The following is a 19,709-nucleotide window of genomic DNA, read 5'->3' on the forward strand; positions in this document are numbered from 1 at the left end:
TATATGGGAATGGGCAATAAGCGATATGACCAGGCGGCAGGTGTGCTGTAGAATTCCTCGATAAAAATAATATAAATGCAACGAACTCTGGGGAGAAGTGGCCAGATTCGTGTTGTAATACATTTCCATTTCAAACAAATAAAACAAGAACTAGCAAAACGCAATTAACAAAACAAAAATTCATAAAAAAAAACTTATGTCTTTTAGCAATAGGAGCTTCTTTCGCCAAAACAAAAAAAGCAATAGCCTTCAAAATGAAAGTTTAGTTTAGCTGCAGGGCAAATTTTTTTTTTACAACTCAAAAGTATATAACTAACTCTGTTAGCTTCTTCTATATTTCTCTGCGCATATATATATTTTTTTTTTATATATCTTATATCTATATAGCACCCAAAGCTTTTATTTTTATTTTATACCACCGCCGAAATGGAAATAATTACAACATATTTGGGTACATCTCCTAATTGTTTTTCACATAGTTAAAAGCTTTTAAATATAAATTTTGATAAATCATATAAATATTTGAGAAAAATATAAGAAATCCTTCCTTCTTACTCGTATAAAATATATTTTAGAAAAGTTCATACATTTTTTTTTTTTTTTTGGTTTAGAATGTGAAACAATGTCGGAGTTCTGTCAATTGTAATCATTTCATACATTTTGCTAGTCTTGAAGTGAAAGAAAATAAAGCATTATAAAATAAAAAATATATACCCCGCCTATAACGCATCCTTTTTTGACTAAGATAAATATGAGAACCAAAGTAATTTATTTTTATATTCCATTTTCACAGTAAATACTTAGTATATCATTTTTTTCATTTATTTATATATATTTTCCAAAATAATTCTGTGAATGTTATTTTTTGGTTTTAAATTAATAATTCTCTTTCCTTGTTTCAATTTCAAATTCAACTAATTAATAAAAATTATTTTTTTTTTTAGTTTTATTCATGTAAAACTCTCAAATGTGTTGTTGAGTTAGTTTTAGTTTTTTTTTTTAATTTTTTTTTATTTTGTTTTAAGAAAATTCTTTTTTGAATAATTTTTCTTAAAAAAATTGATTTTTTTCTCTCTTTTTTTTTTGTAATGTGTACAGAATCAGCATTAAGTGTGCTGAATTCTCTAGAATGCAAAAAAAAAAATTATATGAGATGTTTATCCTGCCCGTTGATATCCCCCTTTTAAAGTATAATAATATTAATTAATGTAATGTATCTGTATCCCTCTTTGGAAAATGTTTGTGCAGAATGTGTATATAAATGGATTGATGGTACTATAAAACAGTCAAACCCTGTCTCACTATATCTTTTTTTTCCTATAAATTATATAATTAAATATAATATATGTATGTGTATTGTAATATGCACAATGCTTGATGACTTTGTTTTTAGCTTTTTTCAATTTTTTGTTAATTTTTTTGTATTGTTTTGTGACATTATAATGTAGTCTAGTTTTGGGCTGAAAATAAATAAAATGATTTTCTATTATTTTTTCGAGGTGTAGGTACCTCTTTGTACCTTTTTTTTTTGGATTGGATTGGATGAAAAAATTTGCACGAATATGAATTTAGTGAAATTACAGTAACAACAACCTTGAACCTTGAATTTTTATGACTTGATTTTTTTCCTGTTTCTTATAAATAAAATGAATGAATTTATAGGTTTAGAGATTTTTTTTATAGATTTTTTTTTAGATTTTTTAATAAAAATTAAAAAATAAATATATTATTTAACTTAATGAGCATGTTAAATCATAGGAAGGGGTATTAAAAACAATTTACATCATACAAATAAATAATAACAAAAATCTCAATACAGAATCGAAACAATTATGCTTTACGAAAAAATTTCCACTCAAATTGGAATATACATATTTTAATTTAAAATTAAAATTAAAAAAATAATTCATTTTATGAATTTATTTTTTTTTAAACAGAAGTTTGTGGTCTGTCCTTAAATTTTGTATTTGCCCTAGGTGGGTCTCTGTATTTAAATAACATCTAAAATACTTAAAAAAAAAAAAAAACCTGTCTTTTTTAACATCTAAAAACTTTTACTTTTAGATACTATGACATTCTAACAAAAATTTACTCTAATATAAATCCCAATATACGCACGTTTGTCGCAACTATTATATGAATTTTGTGTTGAAAGTAAAACGAAATTTTCTTACTTTTCAAACAAAATTAAAAGATAACAAAAACAGGGTGACCCAAAATGAATGAATTTTTATTTTCAAATAAATATATAAATCAAGTTTTTCTAGCGAATTTTAACCCTTATTTGCATGAACAATTATTATTCCCCATTCCCAAGAACAGGATTATCGATATAATGTATATAGAAGAGTTAAATACCTATGCACCTAAACCTCCTAGGACCCTACGCACCACAATCAATTTATTCAAATTCCATCACTTTTAAAGAATTATTTATTTTTGCATGAAAAAAATTAAAAATTAGATAATGAATTACAGGCCCGTTCTTTGATAAGTTCGGTTAAAAAAAAATCCGTGTAGCTCGTGGTCGTAGTTGAATCTTCTCCTCTATTCTCCGATTTTGGACGCTGGATGAATATAACTCGAAGAATTTACTTGTTCTTCTTATCAATTCTCTTTTACGAGTATTTACTATTTTTTATGCATATACGCACGGGCCATAATCAGCAAACACACTACTGACAGCTTGATTTCATCTTACGATTATGTAAAGTCATCTGCATAAGCCAGAAGTTGAACGGACTTTTAAAAAATTCTGCGACTGCCTGACTTCTAAGTTGCTACCAAATGATTTGAGTACCAAAAATCTCATACCAAAAAAATTGTTTGCCATTTTTGAAAGTGGCTCTTTTTGGCTCCAAAATTTTTAAAATTGGCTCCTTGCCTCTAAAATATTCTGGCAACACTGCCCTAAACAGAAATTTTGCAAATTTGAAGTTTTTTGGCGTCAAGCTTTTATGCTAAGCCCGGTCTTTTTTGTAGTAGCATGGATATATCCGTATCCGAAGTTCAGTCCGTTGATGGAGGTATAAAACTCTTTACAAGCTATTATTTCCGACTATCAAAACACCCTCTTTTTCGATCTTGGCGTTCAAATCACCAAGAATAATATTGACGTCATACTTGAAGCTTGCATAAATGGTTCAAGAAATGAATCCGGCCTTTTGGACGCTTTGCTTAAACGTTATAGAAGTTCGTCGGATGACAAACGCACGCCTGGATAGTTTCAGTTTTTAAAGAAGAAACGAACTTAGAGTGTATGTACACACGTACATTATTTACATTTTACAATGAACATTGTACATGTGTAAATACACTCTTTTTTTTTTTTGATGTTTCAACTCCGTAGGTTCTCTATACTGATATTCTGATTATGATTAAACTTTCGTTGTTGTGGATAAGAAGGTTCCTCAGGAGTTAGAACGGTGTAACAATAGGTGGCGCTTAATAAAAATAGATGAAAATATTTATTTTAATTAAGCGTTCAAAGAAAAAAAATTGATCACTTAAAAAAGTGACACTCTGGTCGGGTTGTTCATCTTTTTTTGTTTCCTATGGAAATAATATACAAGGTAATTTACATAAGATTTAAATCAAATATAAATGCGAATAAGGCTGGGTCGAAACAAGAAAAAAATCGGTCGAGGTGTTTCTTATAGACAAATATAGTTATTGATATTTTAAACTTTCTATCTTGTTTCTACCTGGCCAACACGTTGCATCTTATGTAAATCTCCCTGTTTATTTTATCTGATTATGATGAAATTTTGACAAATCTAAACACAAAATTTAAAAAAAATTTTAATAAGCACCGTTTCAGAATAATTTATGTAAATAGTAGAACCCTCTTTACGGTGTATAAAATTACATTGATTCAGCATTTGTAAATACAAGACCATTTTATATAATTGCCACCTAAGCAGGACAACGTCCGCCATCTCAGCTAGTTTTAGAAACAAAAGGTTTAAGAAGACATCCATTTATTAGAAATATATAAAATTCTGACACATTTTTCTTTTCATCTTTAAAAAAAAAGTGCATATCACCCTGTTTAAGAGATTTATGTATTAATTTCCTAGTGCTTGTGGTGCTAAGTACTTATAGATTGGCAATACTACTGCTTAAACTATTCCATATTTCTTGTCTTTTGATACTGATGATTACAAGTTCAAGTCTTTCGGATGTGAAATTCCAACGAAAAAAAAATAAGTTTAATTAATTCAGCAAAGTCGCTTTTAAACGTTGCGAAATACTAAAAATTACTCCGCAGATGCCAGATATTTGTCTCCCTTCGGATTAAGCTACAATTAATAAGGTGAGAAAAGGTCCAAAGCTTTAATTTATTTCTCACATCTAGACAGGTGCTTGAGCTTCTTGGACAACGTTTTGAAACGTAGTTGGCATCAATATTATGTCGTAATGGTCAAACTGGCATTAGCGTACATACCCTTGGGGCCTCAGCTGCCCCTAACGAATGTCAGGACCGCACGATAATTAATTAAATAATAAACATGTTTGACAAAGAAAATAAAACTCAGCAACAAAATCTCAAAAAAACTCTTCTCTTCTATTTATGAATAAAGCTTAAAGAGACCTTTCTTTTGATACATCACTCGATAAATTTGGAGGAAATTTTGTTTAAATATTTTTTTTTTTTTTTCATAAATGCATAGGTCTGTTTTCGAAACAAATTTTTGTCCGCAGTTATCTGCCTCCGAATGTAAGAAAAAATAAATGATTTGATGCAAATAACTGTGACCAACCAGACATCCAAGAAACTTTTGCTTTTCAGTTATGAATACAGCTCAAAGAAACATTTCTTTTCATGTCTCACTCGTTGGATTTCGATGAAATTTTTCAAGACGTATTTTTTTTTTAGCAAGGAGTAGGTACCCCTTGATTTTTTTTTTTTCGAAAATCTGAAAATAATAATTTTTAATTTTTCTACCAAATACATAGGCCTGTTCACTGTGAACCCATGCCTGTAAACCAAAATTTGTTTCAAGACTTTGGTCCGCAGATATCTGCCTCCGAATAAAAAAAAAAATGTTTGGATTCAAATAACTCAGCAACTAGACATCCAAGAAACTTTTGGTTGTCAATTATGAATAGAGCTTAAAGAAACCTTTGTTTTGATGTCTTACTCGATGGATTTCGATGAAATTTTTCATAACGTATTTTTTTCGGCAAGGGGTGTACCCCTTGAATTTTTTTTCGAAAATCTGAAAAAATATTTTTACAAACAACTCAGCAACTAGACACCCAAGAAACTTTTGGTTTTTAGTTATGAATATAGCTTAAAGAGACCTTCGTTTTGATATTTCACATAATTAAGAGAAATAAATTTGCTGTGCCATAACACCTCAAATTTTGGGGCCTCAAATTTTACTTCAAATATTGCCTCAAATTTTAATAAACAAAAAAAAAAAAAACAGGCAACTATATGTGCTTTACCATTTTTTTAATCATATATCACAAATAAGAGACGGAGAAAAGGTACCAGAATTTTAATCCTGTTTGACAATAAAATTATTAGCTGTACCCTTCTTGTTATAACCTTTAAAATGTTTTCATTCGATTTGGGTCATTCTGTAAAAGAAATCCTGAAGTAAAATTGACATTACATTAAAACAAATAACTATACAAAACACCGGTTCACATCATCACCCTTACTTATTATAAAAAAAAAGAATACATAAACTCAGAATTATTTATTCATTTTAAAAATGAGTATTTTTTCACCCCCAAGAAACAAATATAATAAGAAAACTCCACGTTTCGCAATATGAATCTAACTCGTAACTCTTAAGCTTGCGTTTATTTTATAAAATCACTTTATACCATTTTATTGTAATTAAATACATTTTTTGAAAACCCACACACCCTGTAAGGAGTATGCTATCCAAATTTTTAAAACTTAAAAAAAAATTGTTTGTGATGTAAATTGTTGACAATTCTCAAAAAAAAAAGCTAGTTTTGTTATGAAACCCTATTTATTATTATTATTATTTATCCTTGCACAAAAAAATAGAAGGTAGAATGCACAATTTTTTCTTATAAGAATGATTCCTTATTATAATTTAATGGTTATGTTTAATTTTGTTAATTCCCTGAATCTCGCTTAACCAGCTTAAGCTTTTGATTTGATAAAAAATATAAAAAATTATATTGTTATATTTCAATTTTGTTTAAATTTTTTTTTTATTTTATTCTTCTTTACCAACACTTTAATACAACAAATACACACATATTTTTTTTATGAAAAAAAAATTAAGTTCTTATTTCTGTTAATTTTTTGGTATTTTTTTCTTTCATAAACATAATTTTTCTATGTATAAGTCTCCTTTAGAATGCCATTCATTTTTGACATAATAATTAATAAATATATAATTTTTTTTGTTATTAAAATATATAGTAAATAAATCATTAAGTGAATGGTAATACCACACCTATACAAGTAATTTCATTTACAAAAAAAAAGAAAATTTTATTTTAAGAGTAAATATTTTTAAGATAAACATTTTTTATAACATTTTAAGTTCTTAAGTTTATGTAAAAGTATACGTTGAAAATATAATAAAAACACAGTGACTGCGTACAGTGGTCTCCATGGTAGATTTGGACAAAATGGAGAACTATTAAATAAAAATAAATAACATCTGAAGATTATAATATTTAATACGTTTCTCCAATATGCGACAGATTTTTTTTATATATAATTAATTATTCATTTTGTTTAAAAGAACACTAAAATTATAGTTGAAGTTTTGATTTTGAAATACCATACATAACATAAATAGTGAAAAATAAATGCAAAATAGTTTTTCGTTTAGCGCTAAATGTCAAACTTAAATGGCATTTCTTTAAAATTTTTATTTAAGTTTAATTTTTTTTTTTAGTTATAATTTAGTTACAAAAAAATGTTTTGAGTTCTTTAAACATAATAAAACTGTGTTATTGTTTAGTTAAATTTAACAAACTTTGCTATAGGTGGAAGTTGTGATCGAATTTATATTGTAGAAAAAGGAAAACAAAACGTAACATTACTAAAATGAAATAATGCCTTCGAACGCAGAATTACAATATAATTTTTAAAGCGATGTTATATTTTGTTGCTTGGATAGATTTGAATTCGAAAATAGGTCCTTCCGAAAATAAAAGAAAAAGAAATTATTTGGATGACGAATAACTCAGCAACCAGACTTCAACGAAACTTTTGGGTTTCAATTTATTGATAGAGCTTAAAGAAACCTTTCTTTTGTCTTTGATGTCTCACCCTAATAATTTGGAGGTTTTTTTATTGCATTTTTCGGAAGTGGTATACCTTTTTTGAATATCTAAGAAAATAGATTTGCAATATTTTTCTACGTAAATGAATGAACCTAATTTGTAATTTCGCGTTAAAAAAGTTAACTCAACTCTCAAGGCAAATTAACATTGCTAAATCCTCTGATCGATTTTGATGGCAACTATTAGTCAGATTTCCAGCAACTTAAATGGAAAATAACAAATATACTTTAATGCAAATAGCTGGAAAATTGTATATGGCCCCAATTTGATTACATTAATAAGAAAATAAATTTCTGACTTTTTCGAAATTTGTCTATAAAATTTGATAATAAATATTCTTAAATAAAATTTTGATCAACTTCTCTGGCAGAAGATTGCAAAAATTTGAAACAGATATTGTTCGAAGCCATTTATCGCATATAGTATAATTTCTTTTGGCTGGCAACATCCACTTTTTTTCATTAAAAATTCCAAAGACTGTTTCACCTTGTGCTGAGTGTCTATTATATTGACGAAAACTTTACAAAACGCTCTATTACTAAACACTCTTTCGTGGGTTAAGTTTGGTTTAAAGAGATTATAAAAGCACAGCGATTCTCATGCCGCACTGTGGGCTAGAACGCTATTTTAGCTGGAATTAATTATAGAAATTCTCAAAATAGTCTAAAATTGCAATTAAAGGCATTAAAATGATGTCGAATGATATAATAATGATAATATTATGGCACAACAGACACTAATGATAAGAAAAACAACAAAAATAGGCGAATTATTATATAAAATGAGGTTTTCAAATTTAAAACACATATTATTGGTCTAAAAAACAAAAAAATGGGGTCTTTAAAGTTTGAACGCATCAAATTCGAAAATTATATCATTGAAGCGAACAAAAGTTGTTTTTACTTAATATGGAATGTAAAATGTTAATGCAAATAAAAAAACCGTTATATGAAAACATTCAACTCGTTTTGTTTTAATCGTAAGTGGTTTTTCTGAATATTTTGCTCCCTATACTTTCGGAGTTACAGCGAAAAAAGTTTGCTCTTGTAAGACATAGTTTTATATAAAACATAAAGCCATATAGGCTAGCTACTTTTTAAAATTATTTCTAGAGTGTGCCTACGCGTGCCTTTTTTTTAAAGCTTAGGAACATTCGTTTTATATAAAATCGGTGCTAGTAACATACTTTACTTTAAAATTTATATACAAAAGTTCAATATAATAACAATTGACTAGCAAATACTATATTTGAACACATCACTCGTTGATAAACTTACAAAATTTTCACAATCAATCCGTTAAAACAAACTCAGTAAACGAATATCTGGATAGAGGAAAAAGAGGCCTTTTTTGTTTTTTTTTCGAAAACTTGCTTTTCGATTGTGTTTTTTATGTAGCCAATGAATGTTTTGACCTCAACTTTAAATGAGAAATTATAGCTAGTTCATTTATCTATCGAATGAGACCAAAATTATTAATTTTGGAAGAAGTTGACATTTTTAATTAATTCCAGCTAAAATAGCTTTCTAGCCCACAGTGTGCCGTAATGAATATCGTTTTCAAACGTATTGAATTTCATGCAGCTGAAAACGATAGGCTATAGGCATTAAAACACCATTAAAAGTGATTTAAATTAAGTAGACCCGAAAGTTCTCAAGAAATAACCACTAGTAAAAACATCCTTCATTCTTCTTTTCAAAATTTGATAACTTGTATCCCCTTTTTTGAAATCTGAACCCTAACTTGCTGTATCGGATCCAGTTTTTTGGGAAACAAGAATGGAACCCTTTTGATACAAAATATGTATATTTGAAAAGTCTAGTTTCTTCATTTTTTATTTTGAAGCTTGACTAGGTCCAAAATTCAAATAAAAAAAACAGAGAATTTCTAGGGAAATCATAAGATCAAGAGTCTAATTTCTAAAAATAAAATGGTAATACTGAAAATGAACGTAAGCTTTCAAAAAACGATTTTTTCAAGACTGAGTTCTATGAATCTGATCTGAAGAAAGTATATTAATTATTTCAGAACAATATCAGAGAACCAGTTATAAAACTTCAGGATATAAGACCAATATTCAGAGTTATCAGTTAAAATTATAACAAAGTAAGGTGGAAAGTTACAAAAAATTCTTAAGTTCCTGATGAATTTCAATTTACGAAATTTCATTTCTTCTAAGAAAGTAAGCTGAATTTTAAAAAACTTTTTGTTGAGTTCTCCCTAAATTAAAAAAAGCAATTTCAATTGTGAAGTTCAGAGTCGTCACTCAAGTAAAATTTTAAATCAAAGACACCCTTAAGTTTTCTTAACGTAACGAGTATCTTATAAGTGGGCCAAATGCAAGAGCAAATGTTCACTTTAGTCAAATTTTTACTTGAGTGACGACTTTGAATTCCGCCCTTAGTCACTATAAAATTACTCTATTAGAAAATTGGAATAAACAAGACATGAATTATTTTGGGTCACCAGTCACCAAATGTTTGGGAGCAACTTAAATGCAACTAAATTTCATTGAAATAATATTCTCCATATCTTTTCTTTTATGAAAAATAAAAACTAAAATTTTACCCCTATAGCAAGGTTTACAATTTATATATGTGTATTTATTTATGTTTATGTACATTTTATTATCATTTATCTACAACACATTACAAAAACAAAATAAACATGATTATTATTTCCAACTCAATAATTTGAAATCTGTGTATTTTTATTATTACTTTATTTTGTATTTTTTTTTTTTTATCTTCTTAATTTTAATCTACCATTCTAATTGTAGTATTAAAACTGTAGTGTACAGTTATATGAAAAATGAATCCCAAAATTTTTCAATGTTTTCATTTTCTTTTTCCAATTTAAATGTAAGAACTGTAAAACTGTTTTAAGTAGAACTGTTTTTTGAAACAAAAAAAAAATATAATAATGTTCTTTTCCATATTCATATCTATATATTATATTTTGTTTCCTTTTCATAAAACCAATTAAAAAAAAAAAAAACACAAAAAATCTCACTATTTAAAAAAAGTAGGAATTTATTGAACAAATAAAATCGTATAGTCGACTGCAGTCCCGAATAGATGTAACTTTTTTTTAATCATTCATTAAAAAAAAAATAAAAATTGAATAAATCAATTAGAAGATAGATAAACACAAAAAAAATAGTAAAAAAAAAACTTCATTAAAATCCTCTGAGAGTGCCATTTCGTATTTATATTCAAATTTCATTGCATTCAGCTTAAATACTTAAAAAAAAAAATAAAACAAAATTAGAAAAATGCTGAATGCAAACATATTTCCTTTATAGTCTCTACTCATCATAGTTGTGCATTTTTTATTGTCCCTGGTCCGAAAAAAATAGATTTTTGTTTTGATTTTATTGTTCCTATATTTTGCCATTATTTTAGTTTTGTCACTACTTGTACAGAAATTATATCGTATTTGTCCTGTATTTGTCCTAGTTTTAATTTTATTTTTGTTTTTTTTTATAATTTTTTGATTTTTTTTTTTTTTTTTGTTAATTTAAGAGTTCTACGAGTTCTTTGGAAAGCAAAACTAGTCCTTCGAAACGTGTAGATAGTTTTCACTTTTTGATGCTTAATTTTTTTTTTTTTGTCAAAACATCTTTAAACTATTTCTTTTCTATAATTAATATAATTTTTTTTTCTTTATTCCTAGCCTAAGGCAATCATTTCTTCTCTAATCATCATAATGCATCAATAATTTCTTTTTAGTTCTCTCTAAACAAAAAGGCGTCAAAATTATTTCCTCATAAATTAAGTTAATTTTTTGTTGAATAAGGACTTAGCAAAGAAAAATGATTCAAACAAAATTATATAAAAAATAATATTCTTCACATAGATATACCAGCCTTTTATGAAACAGTGAAAAAAAAAAACTCTAGATTTGACTTTAGATTTTTTGCAAACATCTTGGCCAACATTCGCCTGCTATTTATCTGCTTCCAAACGAGAACGATTGTTATCTCACTTTTTTTAGCATAGCTAGAAGAAAGTATACACATGCTTCCAAAAACAAATTCAATTTGAAAAAAAAAAAAATTAAACATTTTTTTTTGTTAGAAAAAAAGAAAAAAAAAAGCAAACTTTATTATTTTCAATTCCTTAAATATTTTTGTATAAATTATTATATAAAATAAGTTTATTTAAGTTTTTTTTTAAATCACCAAATTGAAAAAAAAAAACGGAAATTAGAAGAAGTAAAAAAAAAACGAAAAAAAAAACACAAAAAACAAACAACCAAATTACCATTGCAGGTAATCGCGGTGATATCAATCCTGTTTATAGTCCTGTCTACCATAGCCCTGACGTTGAACACCTTACCACAACTACAAACTGATCATAATGGTACACCTCAGGATAATCCGCAATTGGCTATGGTTGAGGCCGTCTGTATATCGTGGTTTACATTAGAGTACGTACTTAGATTTAGTGCATCGCCGGATAAGTGGAAGTTTTTCAAAGGCGGCCTTAACATAATAGACCTATTGGCAATACTCCCATATTTTGTGTCCCTATTTCTATTGGAAACAAATAAAAATGCAACGGACCAGTTCCAGGATGTGCGCCGGGTGGTGCAAGTATTTCGCATCATGCGCATCCTGCGAATCCTTAAGCTGGCCCGTCATTCTACGGGCCTGCAGTCATTAGGCTTTACGCTACGTAACTCATATAAGGAACTCGGTCTACTAATGCTGTTCTTGGCAATGGGCGTTCTCATATTTTCTTCGCTAGCATATTTTGCTGAAAAGGATGAGCCACAAACAAAATTCGTTTCGATTCCGGAAACATTTTGGTGGGCGGGTATTACAATGACAACTGTTGGCTACGGGGACATCTATCCCACTACTGCACTGGGAAAGGTTATTGGTACTGTGTGTTGCATATGCGGTGTTCTGGTAATCGCTTTGCCTATTCCCATCATCGTTAACAATTTTGCCGAATTTTATAAAAATCAGATGCGCAGAGAGAAGGCCCTCAAGCGGCGTGAGGCTCTTGATCGGGCGAAACGTGAAGGCAGCATTGTATCGTTTCATCATATCAATTTGAAAGATGCCTTTGCCAAGAGTATGGATCTCATCGATGTAATAGTTGACACAGGTATGTTAATTAATTAACTGTTAAAATCTAATTTATATATATATATATATATTATATACATAAATATATATTAAAACATAATATATATTTATTTTATATGTAAAATGTATATTTTTTTTATTTGTTTCTTTCAAATAATGAGAAATAATAAATTTTTGTTTCTGTACCTATATTTATTGTTGTATATCCCTTTTTTTGCGAAATCCTTTTTTTTATAATGAAATTTTGTTATCCGAAAAAAGAGAAAAATTATTATTAATTGCATGGGGCTTTCTATGCTTGCTAGTAGTGTGGCTTTTTTTAAAACTTTTAGTTTTTATTTATTTCTTTTTGAAAATCACTTGAATTTGAATAAGCATGAAGAAAATGAAAATGAAAAAATAAAATGCTACAAGGACATCATTTAAAATTTTATAATTCAACTAAATTAGAAACTAAGAAATGAAAGAATATATTTTTCTTATTATTATGAAGTAGTAACAATAGAAAATTCATTTGAGAATAAAATTTAGATATTTTTTTTTTAATTAATTTTATACATATTTATATTAGAAAAAAAAAAAAACTCATAAATTCTTAGAAGAAATATAAAATTTTATTAAATCGCTGACATAGTTGGCATTATAGCTTGCTTTATCACAACAACACACATCAAAAATATATACTCTAAACACCAATTTTTATTTAAAATGCAAAACTTTTTCCTATAGATAATAATAAAATAAAATATTTTAAACAATTTTTAAGGACACTATGGAGAATAATCTAAGAAGTATAATACTAGGGCTTTAACTTAAATTTATAAGTACAGGAACTATTAACTCAAACATTTAAAGCGGTTTAAACTATGATATAGTAACGCAGAACGAACAATACATAGATTTTCAAAAAATTTCAAAATATGTCTCATATTTAATTTTTTTGACTCAGTCAACTTTCTCAAAAGAAGTGTAAGATTGGACGAAAAAATTCCAGATCGGTACCAGCTTTTACAATCAGTCACTTAAAATATAAAACTGGGTCCCTATTCCGCAAAAGTGAGTTCCTCTGTGTACTTGAAAAAAAGTAGAAATAGCCTTGCGAACAAAGCACAGAAAAACTCAATCTTGTGGATGTGGGCTTCTGCTATACTTATCGATATCGATACTTCTTTCGGGTTCTTCTTTCTTTTGAAAACTCATCGGTTCTAATTTTCAACTTTCTTAGGTTTCCATTAAATTTTCGTATGTTTCCTATAAAGTTTTGTTTTTGCTTGAAACTAAGATTTGCTTAAACTTATAATTCCTCCATACAACATGAGCAGTAATATTTACCAAATATCAACGATGAACAAAGATTTATATGGTTACACCAAGACAAAGGAAAATGAAACTAATATGATTTGTTAACCCATTTCCGGCGGCTACCAGTTCCAGTAGACTTAGAAACTTGAAATATTACACACTATCAGTTTAGAAGAAATTTTTGGAAAAGCTTCTGGTTTTCCGGAAAATTGACGTTGCGTTTTCGCAACGCTAGCCGAAAACGGGCCTTATAAAAAATGTATAAAAAAAAATTTCTTACATAAAGTATAAATCAGTTTTATTTGAATATTTTTATAAAGAAATGAACTAAATATAAATACAGTGGGTATTGAAAAATCATTGAAAATAAAATGACAAAATGCATTCAAAAATCCTACTTCAAATTTTACTAGAGCTCGAATTTTGAAAGTCCTAAAAAAGCTCGAAAAGATTGTTTCACCAAAAAATCCAAAAACAGCTCTTTTAAATAATTTTACAATCTCTCAAAATCACTTTTTAGTTTATTTCAAATCCATAAGCGAATCGTGGCTCATATTTTGGGCAATTTACGTTTTTCTGAAATAACGATATCTTTCTAACGATAACTCGGAGGAATCAAAGTTTTATGACGATTTTTTGTAGAAAAATTTGTATGTAATATTTTTTGATAGCATTCGTTTTTTGAAAGTTATATATACAAAAACTCGATACATTTGTTATTTGAGCTAAAATAACTTATGAATCGGTCACGATTTGCTTATGAAAATTTTGCAAATTTAAATAATATACATAATTAGAATTTTATTTTGTTTTCAATATCTTGATACTATTAGGTTTGAAGAATTGAACACCAAGAATATCAAAGAATATCGTAGGTAAATTAACGACTCAACTTTTAAGAGCATGAAAATAACTATTTTTAAATGAAATAATTATTGTATTATAATCGGAGTTAAACAGTAAATTTTGAAATAAAATATCGTCGATCTTAAATAATTGAGATTTTTGAGCTAAGCCGTTTGATATATATGATATTGAAAAAAAAAAGTTAAATAAATGTAAATTTATCTTTTTTTTAATTGAATTTTCAAAGAAAATTCAATACAGTTAAAAAATTAAAAAAAAATAACTGCATTTTTGTTTTATAACAAAAAAAAAATCACAAAAATTTGTTGAAAATTCATCCAAACATTCAATGCATTAAATCTATGAGTTCCGACTTAGAAATTCTTTCAGAAAAAAAAAAAAAAACAAAACATATTTAAGTATTTTGCTTTAACTCGTACAGAAATTCCAAATACCTATAATTTTTTTTGAATAACTAAATAATTTATTATGCTTTATTTATCAATTTAAATACTCATTATGGTTTCCATTTTGAAGCCACCTTAGGAAATAAAAAATGGCAGTCTTTTTTAATTCCACATATAAAGTTCTTTAGTTTAACAAAATTTCATAAATTAAGACCAACGACCATCCAAACTAATTTTAACGTCAAAAACCATTGAAGATTCTTCTGATTAAAATAAAATTACTCAAATCTTCTATGTCGATAGATATAGATAAGCTATTGGCATTGACATTTTCGTCAGTCAGTCTATTATAGCTACTAAAATGGAAGATGCCAAAAATTGGTTTGACCTCCCAATCATTTAGTTAATATAATCTGGATAGTTGCCTTCTCATAAATATTTAAAATCGAAAAAATTACCTACTACGTAAACTCAAATGCATTCACTATGTCATAAGGACAAAATTTACATGTGCATATGTAGGTATGCATTAAAAAGAAGTGTGTCTTGAAAAATTAAGTTTGAATAAAATTGACAGTCATGTTTTCAATTCTCCTTTATAACAAAGTATAATACCCAGGAAACTCCCTGTTGCCATATAACTTTACTTACTGACATACCAATTTGCAAAGGAAATTTCATGTAAATTATAAAACACCACACTACAATAATGTTCAACAAGAGCTTAATGATATCCTCATTTTGTACAATGCTAAGTTGCCTGCTGCTTATACACAAAACATGAGTACCTACTTTTTTTTTGCATTCACATTTGATGAAAACAACACGATTAAATACCTTCAAGTGTCAACTACCCTTGCGTGATGCACTTTAAAGTTTCAACAAATGTGAATTCAGAAATGATTAAGTACTTAGCCCTCTTAAGTAGAGTCTTAATGGGTGTTTAAATTATCAAATCGCTCCCCTTGTTTAGGTATTTTTTCAATTGTAATGGATTATCATCATTTAGAGAGCAAAGAAATAGAGAAAAAAGGAAGCATATTGCAATAGGTTGACACTTGTGTCACTCATAATGATGCACTTTGATGTGAATGAGCAAGATACTTCAACAAGAGAAATGTAGGTAAAAAGGAAAATATGATATTTTTTTCTATATGGAAATAATGTAGTTTTATTTAAACTGATAAGAAATCGTGGTTTCAACTTCAAATTTAGTTCTCAGATTTTAGATTCTGAGAAAAGAAATGGCAGTTTATTTGGATTGAAACAGACGGACTACTTCATATTCACTTTTAATTAAATTTTCTTATCTGCCCAAACAACAAAGATGTGACAGTATTAGTAATGTGACAATTTTCTTTTTTAAATAGGGTTGACATATAGAAGTTCGCATTTTAGAAGTGGCAACCCTATTTTTTCATTTTCAGTATAAACTTATCTTTCATTTGACACCAATTTTAACCTCTAACCTTATGAGCTGCGTATAGCTCGACGGTTGCCTCTCCGACTAGTAGTAAACTTCGTTCTTGTTGATTCTCATGAAATAGAGTCTCCAATCCCGAATTGTTTTAATACGACACTTTATTTGTACGATTATAATTTATTGTTAGTAAATTTCTCCAATGCAAGGAAATAAATAAACGTTTTTTATATTAAATTATATAATGATATACTCGTAGTAAACGTATACCTAACACAAAATTTTATATTTCAATTTATTATAAAAAATACCACATGAAACTTCATTTAATTTTACAATGCAAAACTGCTTTCACTTACCTACAGAAAAATTTATTTTTTATGATGCTAGACAACTGATTTCTTTTGCATTTAAGCTTTCAAAGAAGAACAAAAAAAATATACAAAGGCAACAGATCTTAGACCATTTTTATTCAAATCCAGTTTTTCTCCCAAATAAATTGCAACACAATTTTCTGCTGTGATTTCTTATTATTTAATTTATTTAGATTTTAGTTGAAATGAAAGTTACATTGATTTTAAAACTTAGTTTGCAAGATAAGTTTTTTTAATTAAAATAATTTAATTTAAAATAAACATTTTCAAGTGCTCAAATTACATTGGCAATCGAAACAATAAATCAACATTGAAAATATACACAAAATATACCTACAACACGAATATTCACACAAACCGTGATTTATAATTTTCGTTTAACTTGTAATTATTACGATTGTTAAATCTATTTGAAAACAAAAATATGAAACATTTAATGATTAAAACCCAATTAATTGTTTAATTAATTAGCTTATTCTGCATGAATTTTGAACCGAAAAAATTAAACCTTAGATAAAAAAAAAATCAACATCCCACTTGTAAAATTGTTTCTTTTAGAACAAATAAAAAATAATTTATATAACGTTATTTTCAAAAAAAAAAAAAAAACTAAAATTGGATTTTTTCAAGCTTATTATTATGTAGGACCACTTTTATGATTTTACTTTGACCAAAAAAAAATATGTTTTCCGTAAATAACTCACATCTTCTATCTCACCTATATTCTTGTTTATTCTTTTTCTTTTATTTTTTTCTCATTCAAAAAAAATATAAAAAAACCAACAAAATATTAACCAAACAATTCAAACACTACCCTATTTTCGAAATTATAAAAAAATTTGAAAAAAAAAATGAAAAATCGTAAACAAAATTGCAAAAACAAATATTAACACCCAGGAGAGAAAAATGTTCTTATTGACGACACACCGCCACCGCCATCGTTTGGAACACCCAGGCGAAGAGCTCTATCTGCCAGAATTCAAGAGCTCAATCGAAGTCTTCTCGAGGAACAAGATGCCCAAAACCAAAATAGTTCTAGTGACAACGAAGATAGTAGATAATTATAAAATAAAAAAAATATTATATAATAAATGTTTATTTTTATTTACAATTTGTTTTGTTTTGAAAAATAAATTAGATTTTAAGTAGAATATAAAATATATGTATTTATTATATAATAAAATAGAAATATTTATATATAAATAGTTAAATGAAATGTGAACACTTATTAAATGCACACAGAAAAACTCTCGATGAATTAGTTTTTTACTGTATAGGTAGAATAAATGTAGTTAAATCGTTGTAAATGTTAATAAGAAAAATATTAATAAAAATATTAAACAATAGCATACACAAAAAACAAAAGGCCTCAGGGCATTAAATGTGCAAAAACGTATAAGATTCCCAGCTCTCCCGAAAAAAACTATATTGGCTGCATTCAGATTTAAAATAAAAATCAAACAATAAATAAAACAAAAAATAAATGTTGTGTGACATAAATTGTGATTTTAGACAAAAAAAAAATCAAATTAAAAGCAAAAAATTGTAAATAATTATAAAAAAAAATAGATACAATTATTAGGGAAATCCATTTTTATAACATAAAGCAAACTTTTTTTTGTAAAATATTTATTTGAAGCTTTGTTAAACAGATAAAAAAAAACCTGAAACAATATGGGTGAAGTGAATTGAGAATTTATAAAAAAGTAAAATTTTATCCTCCTTGTGTTGATACTTTGAAAGTTTTGCATCTTTTACAAATTTAAATACCTACACCTCGTTCAGTTCAAAAACAAAAAAAAATATATAAATAAAAACAGCACTTGAAATTGTTTAGTTTTTTAGTATTATAATTTTTTTTTTAATTTAAGTTAACTTCGGTTTCTTAACTAAAATTAAATATTAACAAAATTTTATCAGCATTATAATCAAAATTATTTATTTACACTTTACATGTTTTACATGGTGTTGCCGTAGAATGTTTTTAATTTCTATTAATATTTTATTGAATGCATTCATTTCCGTTATATTAAAATTGTTTTTTTTGTTGTTATATTGTTAAAAAAAAAAGTTGCAGAACTTTCAAATATTGTTTGCAATTTATTTAAGCTGAATTGCCATTAAGTAGGTACGTAACGAATACAAAATACGATATACAACAAAAGGGATATATATTTATCAAAAAACACATTGTCTAAAAGATATTTGATTGCTATTGGTTTATCCATTCATATATTTTTCAACATTGATTGACTCATTGCATTTGTGTAGCTAGGTTTCATTTTTATCAGTTCTTCATTCATTAAGACTGAACAAAATTGGAGACACTTTATGTCGTTTTTTTTTTTACATAATTAAACCTTCTTAAATCAAAAATCATATTTAGAGATTTCGAATGGAAACGTTTTCGGAACATAATTTTTATTTTTTGAGTAGGTTTTACAAACATTATAAAATTTCTCGGTGCCCTTCATAAGTTATGCCAGTAAATTAGCAGCCTATTTTAATTCATTATGTCTAAAAAAAAAAACTACCTTTTAAGCGCATAATGGAGATTTTTAATATATAAAGATATTAATCCATCCAGCCATTCAAAACGAAAAAAGCAGTATTTTTTGTTGTATGAAGAGTGGGTTAGTGTATCCATTTTGAATTTCAATATTTTTTTGAGTTATTTAATATTGGATTTATATATTACAATGTAATATCACGTTTTTCTTGTCTTCGACAATTGTGTTTAGAGTTGAAAGTTACAAGGACTGGACGTTGGTAATTGATGAGGTCGTTGGGCCATATTTTATTTAATTTTTGATTAGTTAATTAACAACATCAATAGCATTTTTAGTATAAAAGCAAAATCGAGAATAATGGATTTATCTAAAAAGTGAAAATTGTGTTTGGTGCAATTTTTATTTGTACCTATTCCAAAAACTCTTAGACATTTTTTAAACATTTCCAATTATAGGACTAGG

General features: G+C 27.0%; 1 protein-coding gene across 14 annotated transcripts in view; it reads left to right on the forward strand.

The window, feature by feature from the left end:
* Window positions 1-19,709, forward strand: part of LOC129912182 (potassium voltage-gated channel protein Shab) — a 187,777-nt gene that overhangs the window by 135,945 nt on the left and 32,123 nt on the right. For 13 of the 14 annotated variants that reach the window (XR_008771765.1, XR_008771766.1, XR_008771769.1 and 10 more), the window contains exon 6: window positions 11,564-12,407. Coding sequence is in view for 4 of the 14 variants with exons in the window: in XM_055990326.1 (XP_055846301.1) it covers window positions 11,564-12,407 (844 nt within the window). In the remaining 10 variants the exon portion in view is untranslated. Of the gene's footprint in view, window positions 1-11,563; window positions 12,408-17,634; window positions 18,580-19,709 lie in introns of those variants that run through there. The other variant, XM_055990329.1, reaches the window with a different exon arrangement.

The sequence above is a fragment of the Episyrphus balteatus genome, chromosome 2, assembly GCF_945859705.1.
Source record: "Episyrphus balteatus chromosome 2, idEpiBalt1.1, whole genome shotgun sequence".
Taxonomy (NCBI): domain Eukaryota; kingdom Metazoa; phylum Arthropoda; class Insecta; order Diptera; family Syrphidae; genus Episyrphus; species Episyrphus balteatus.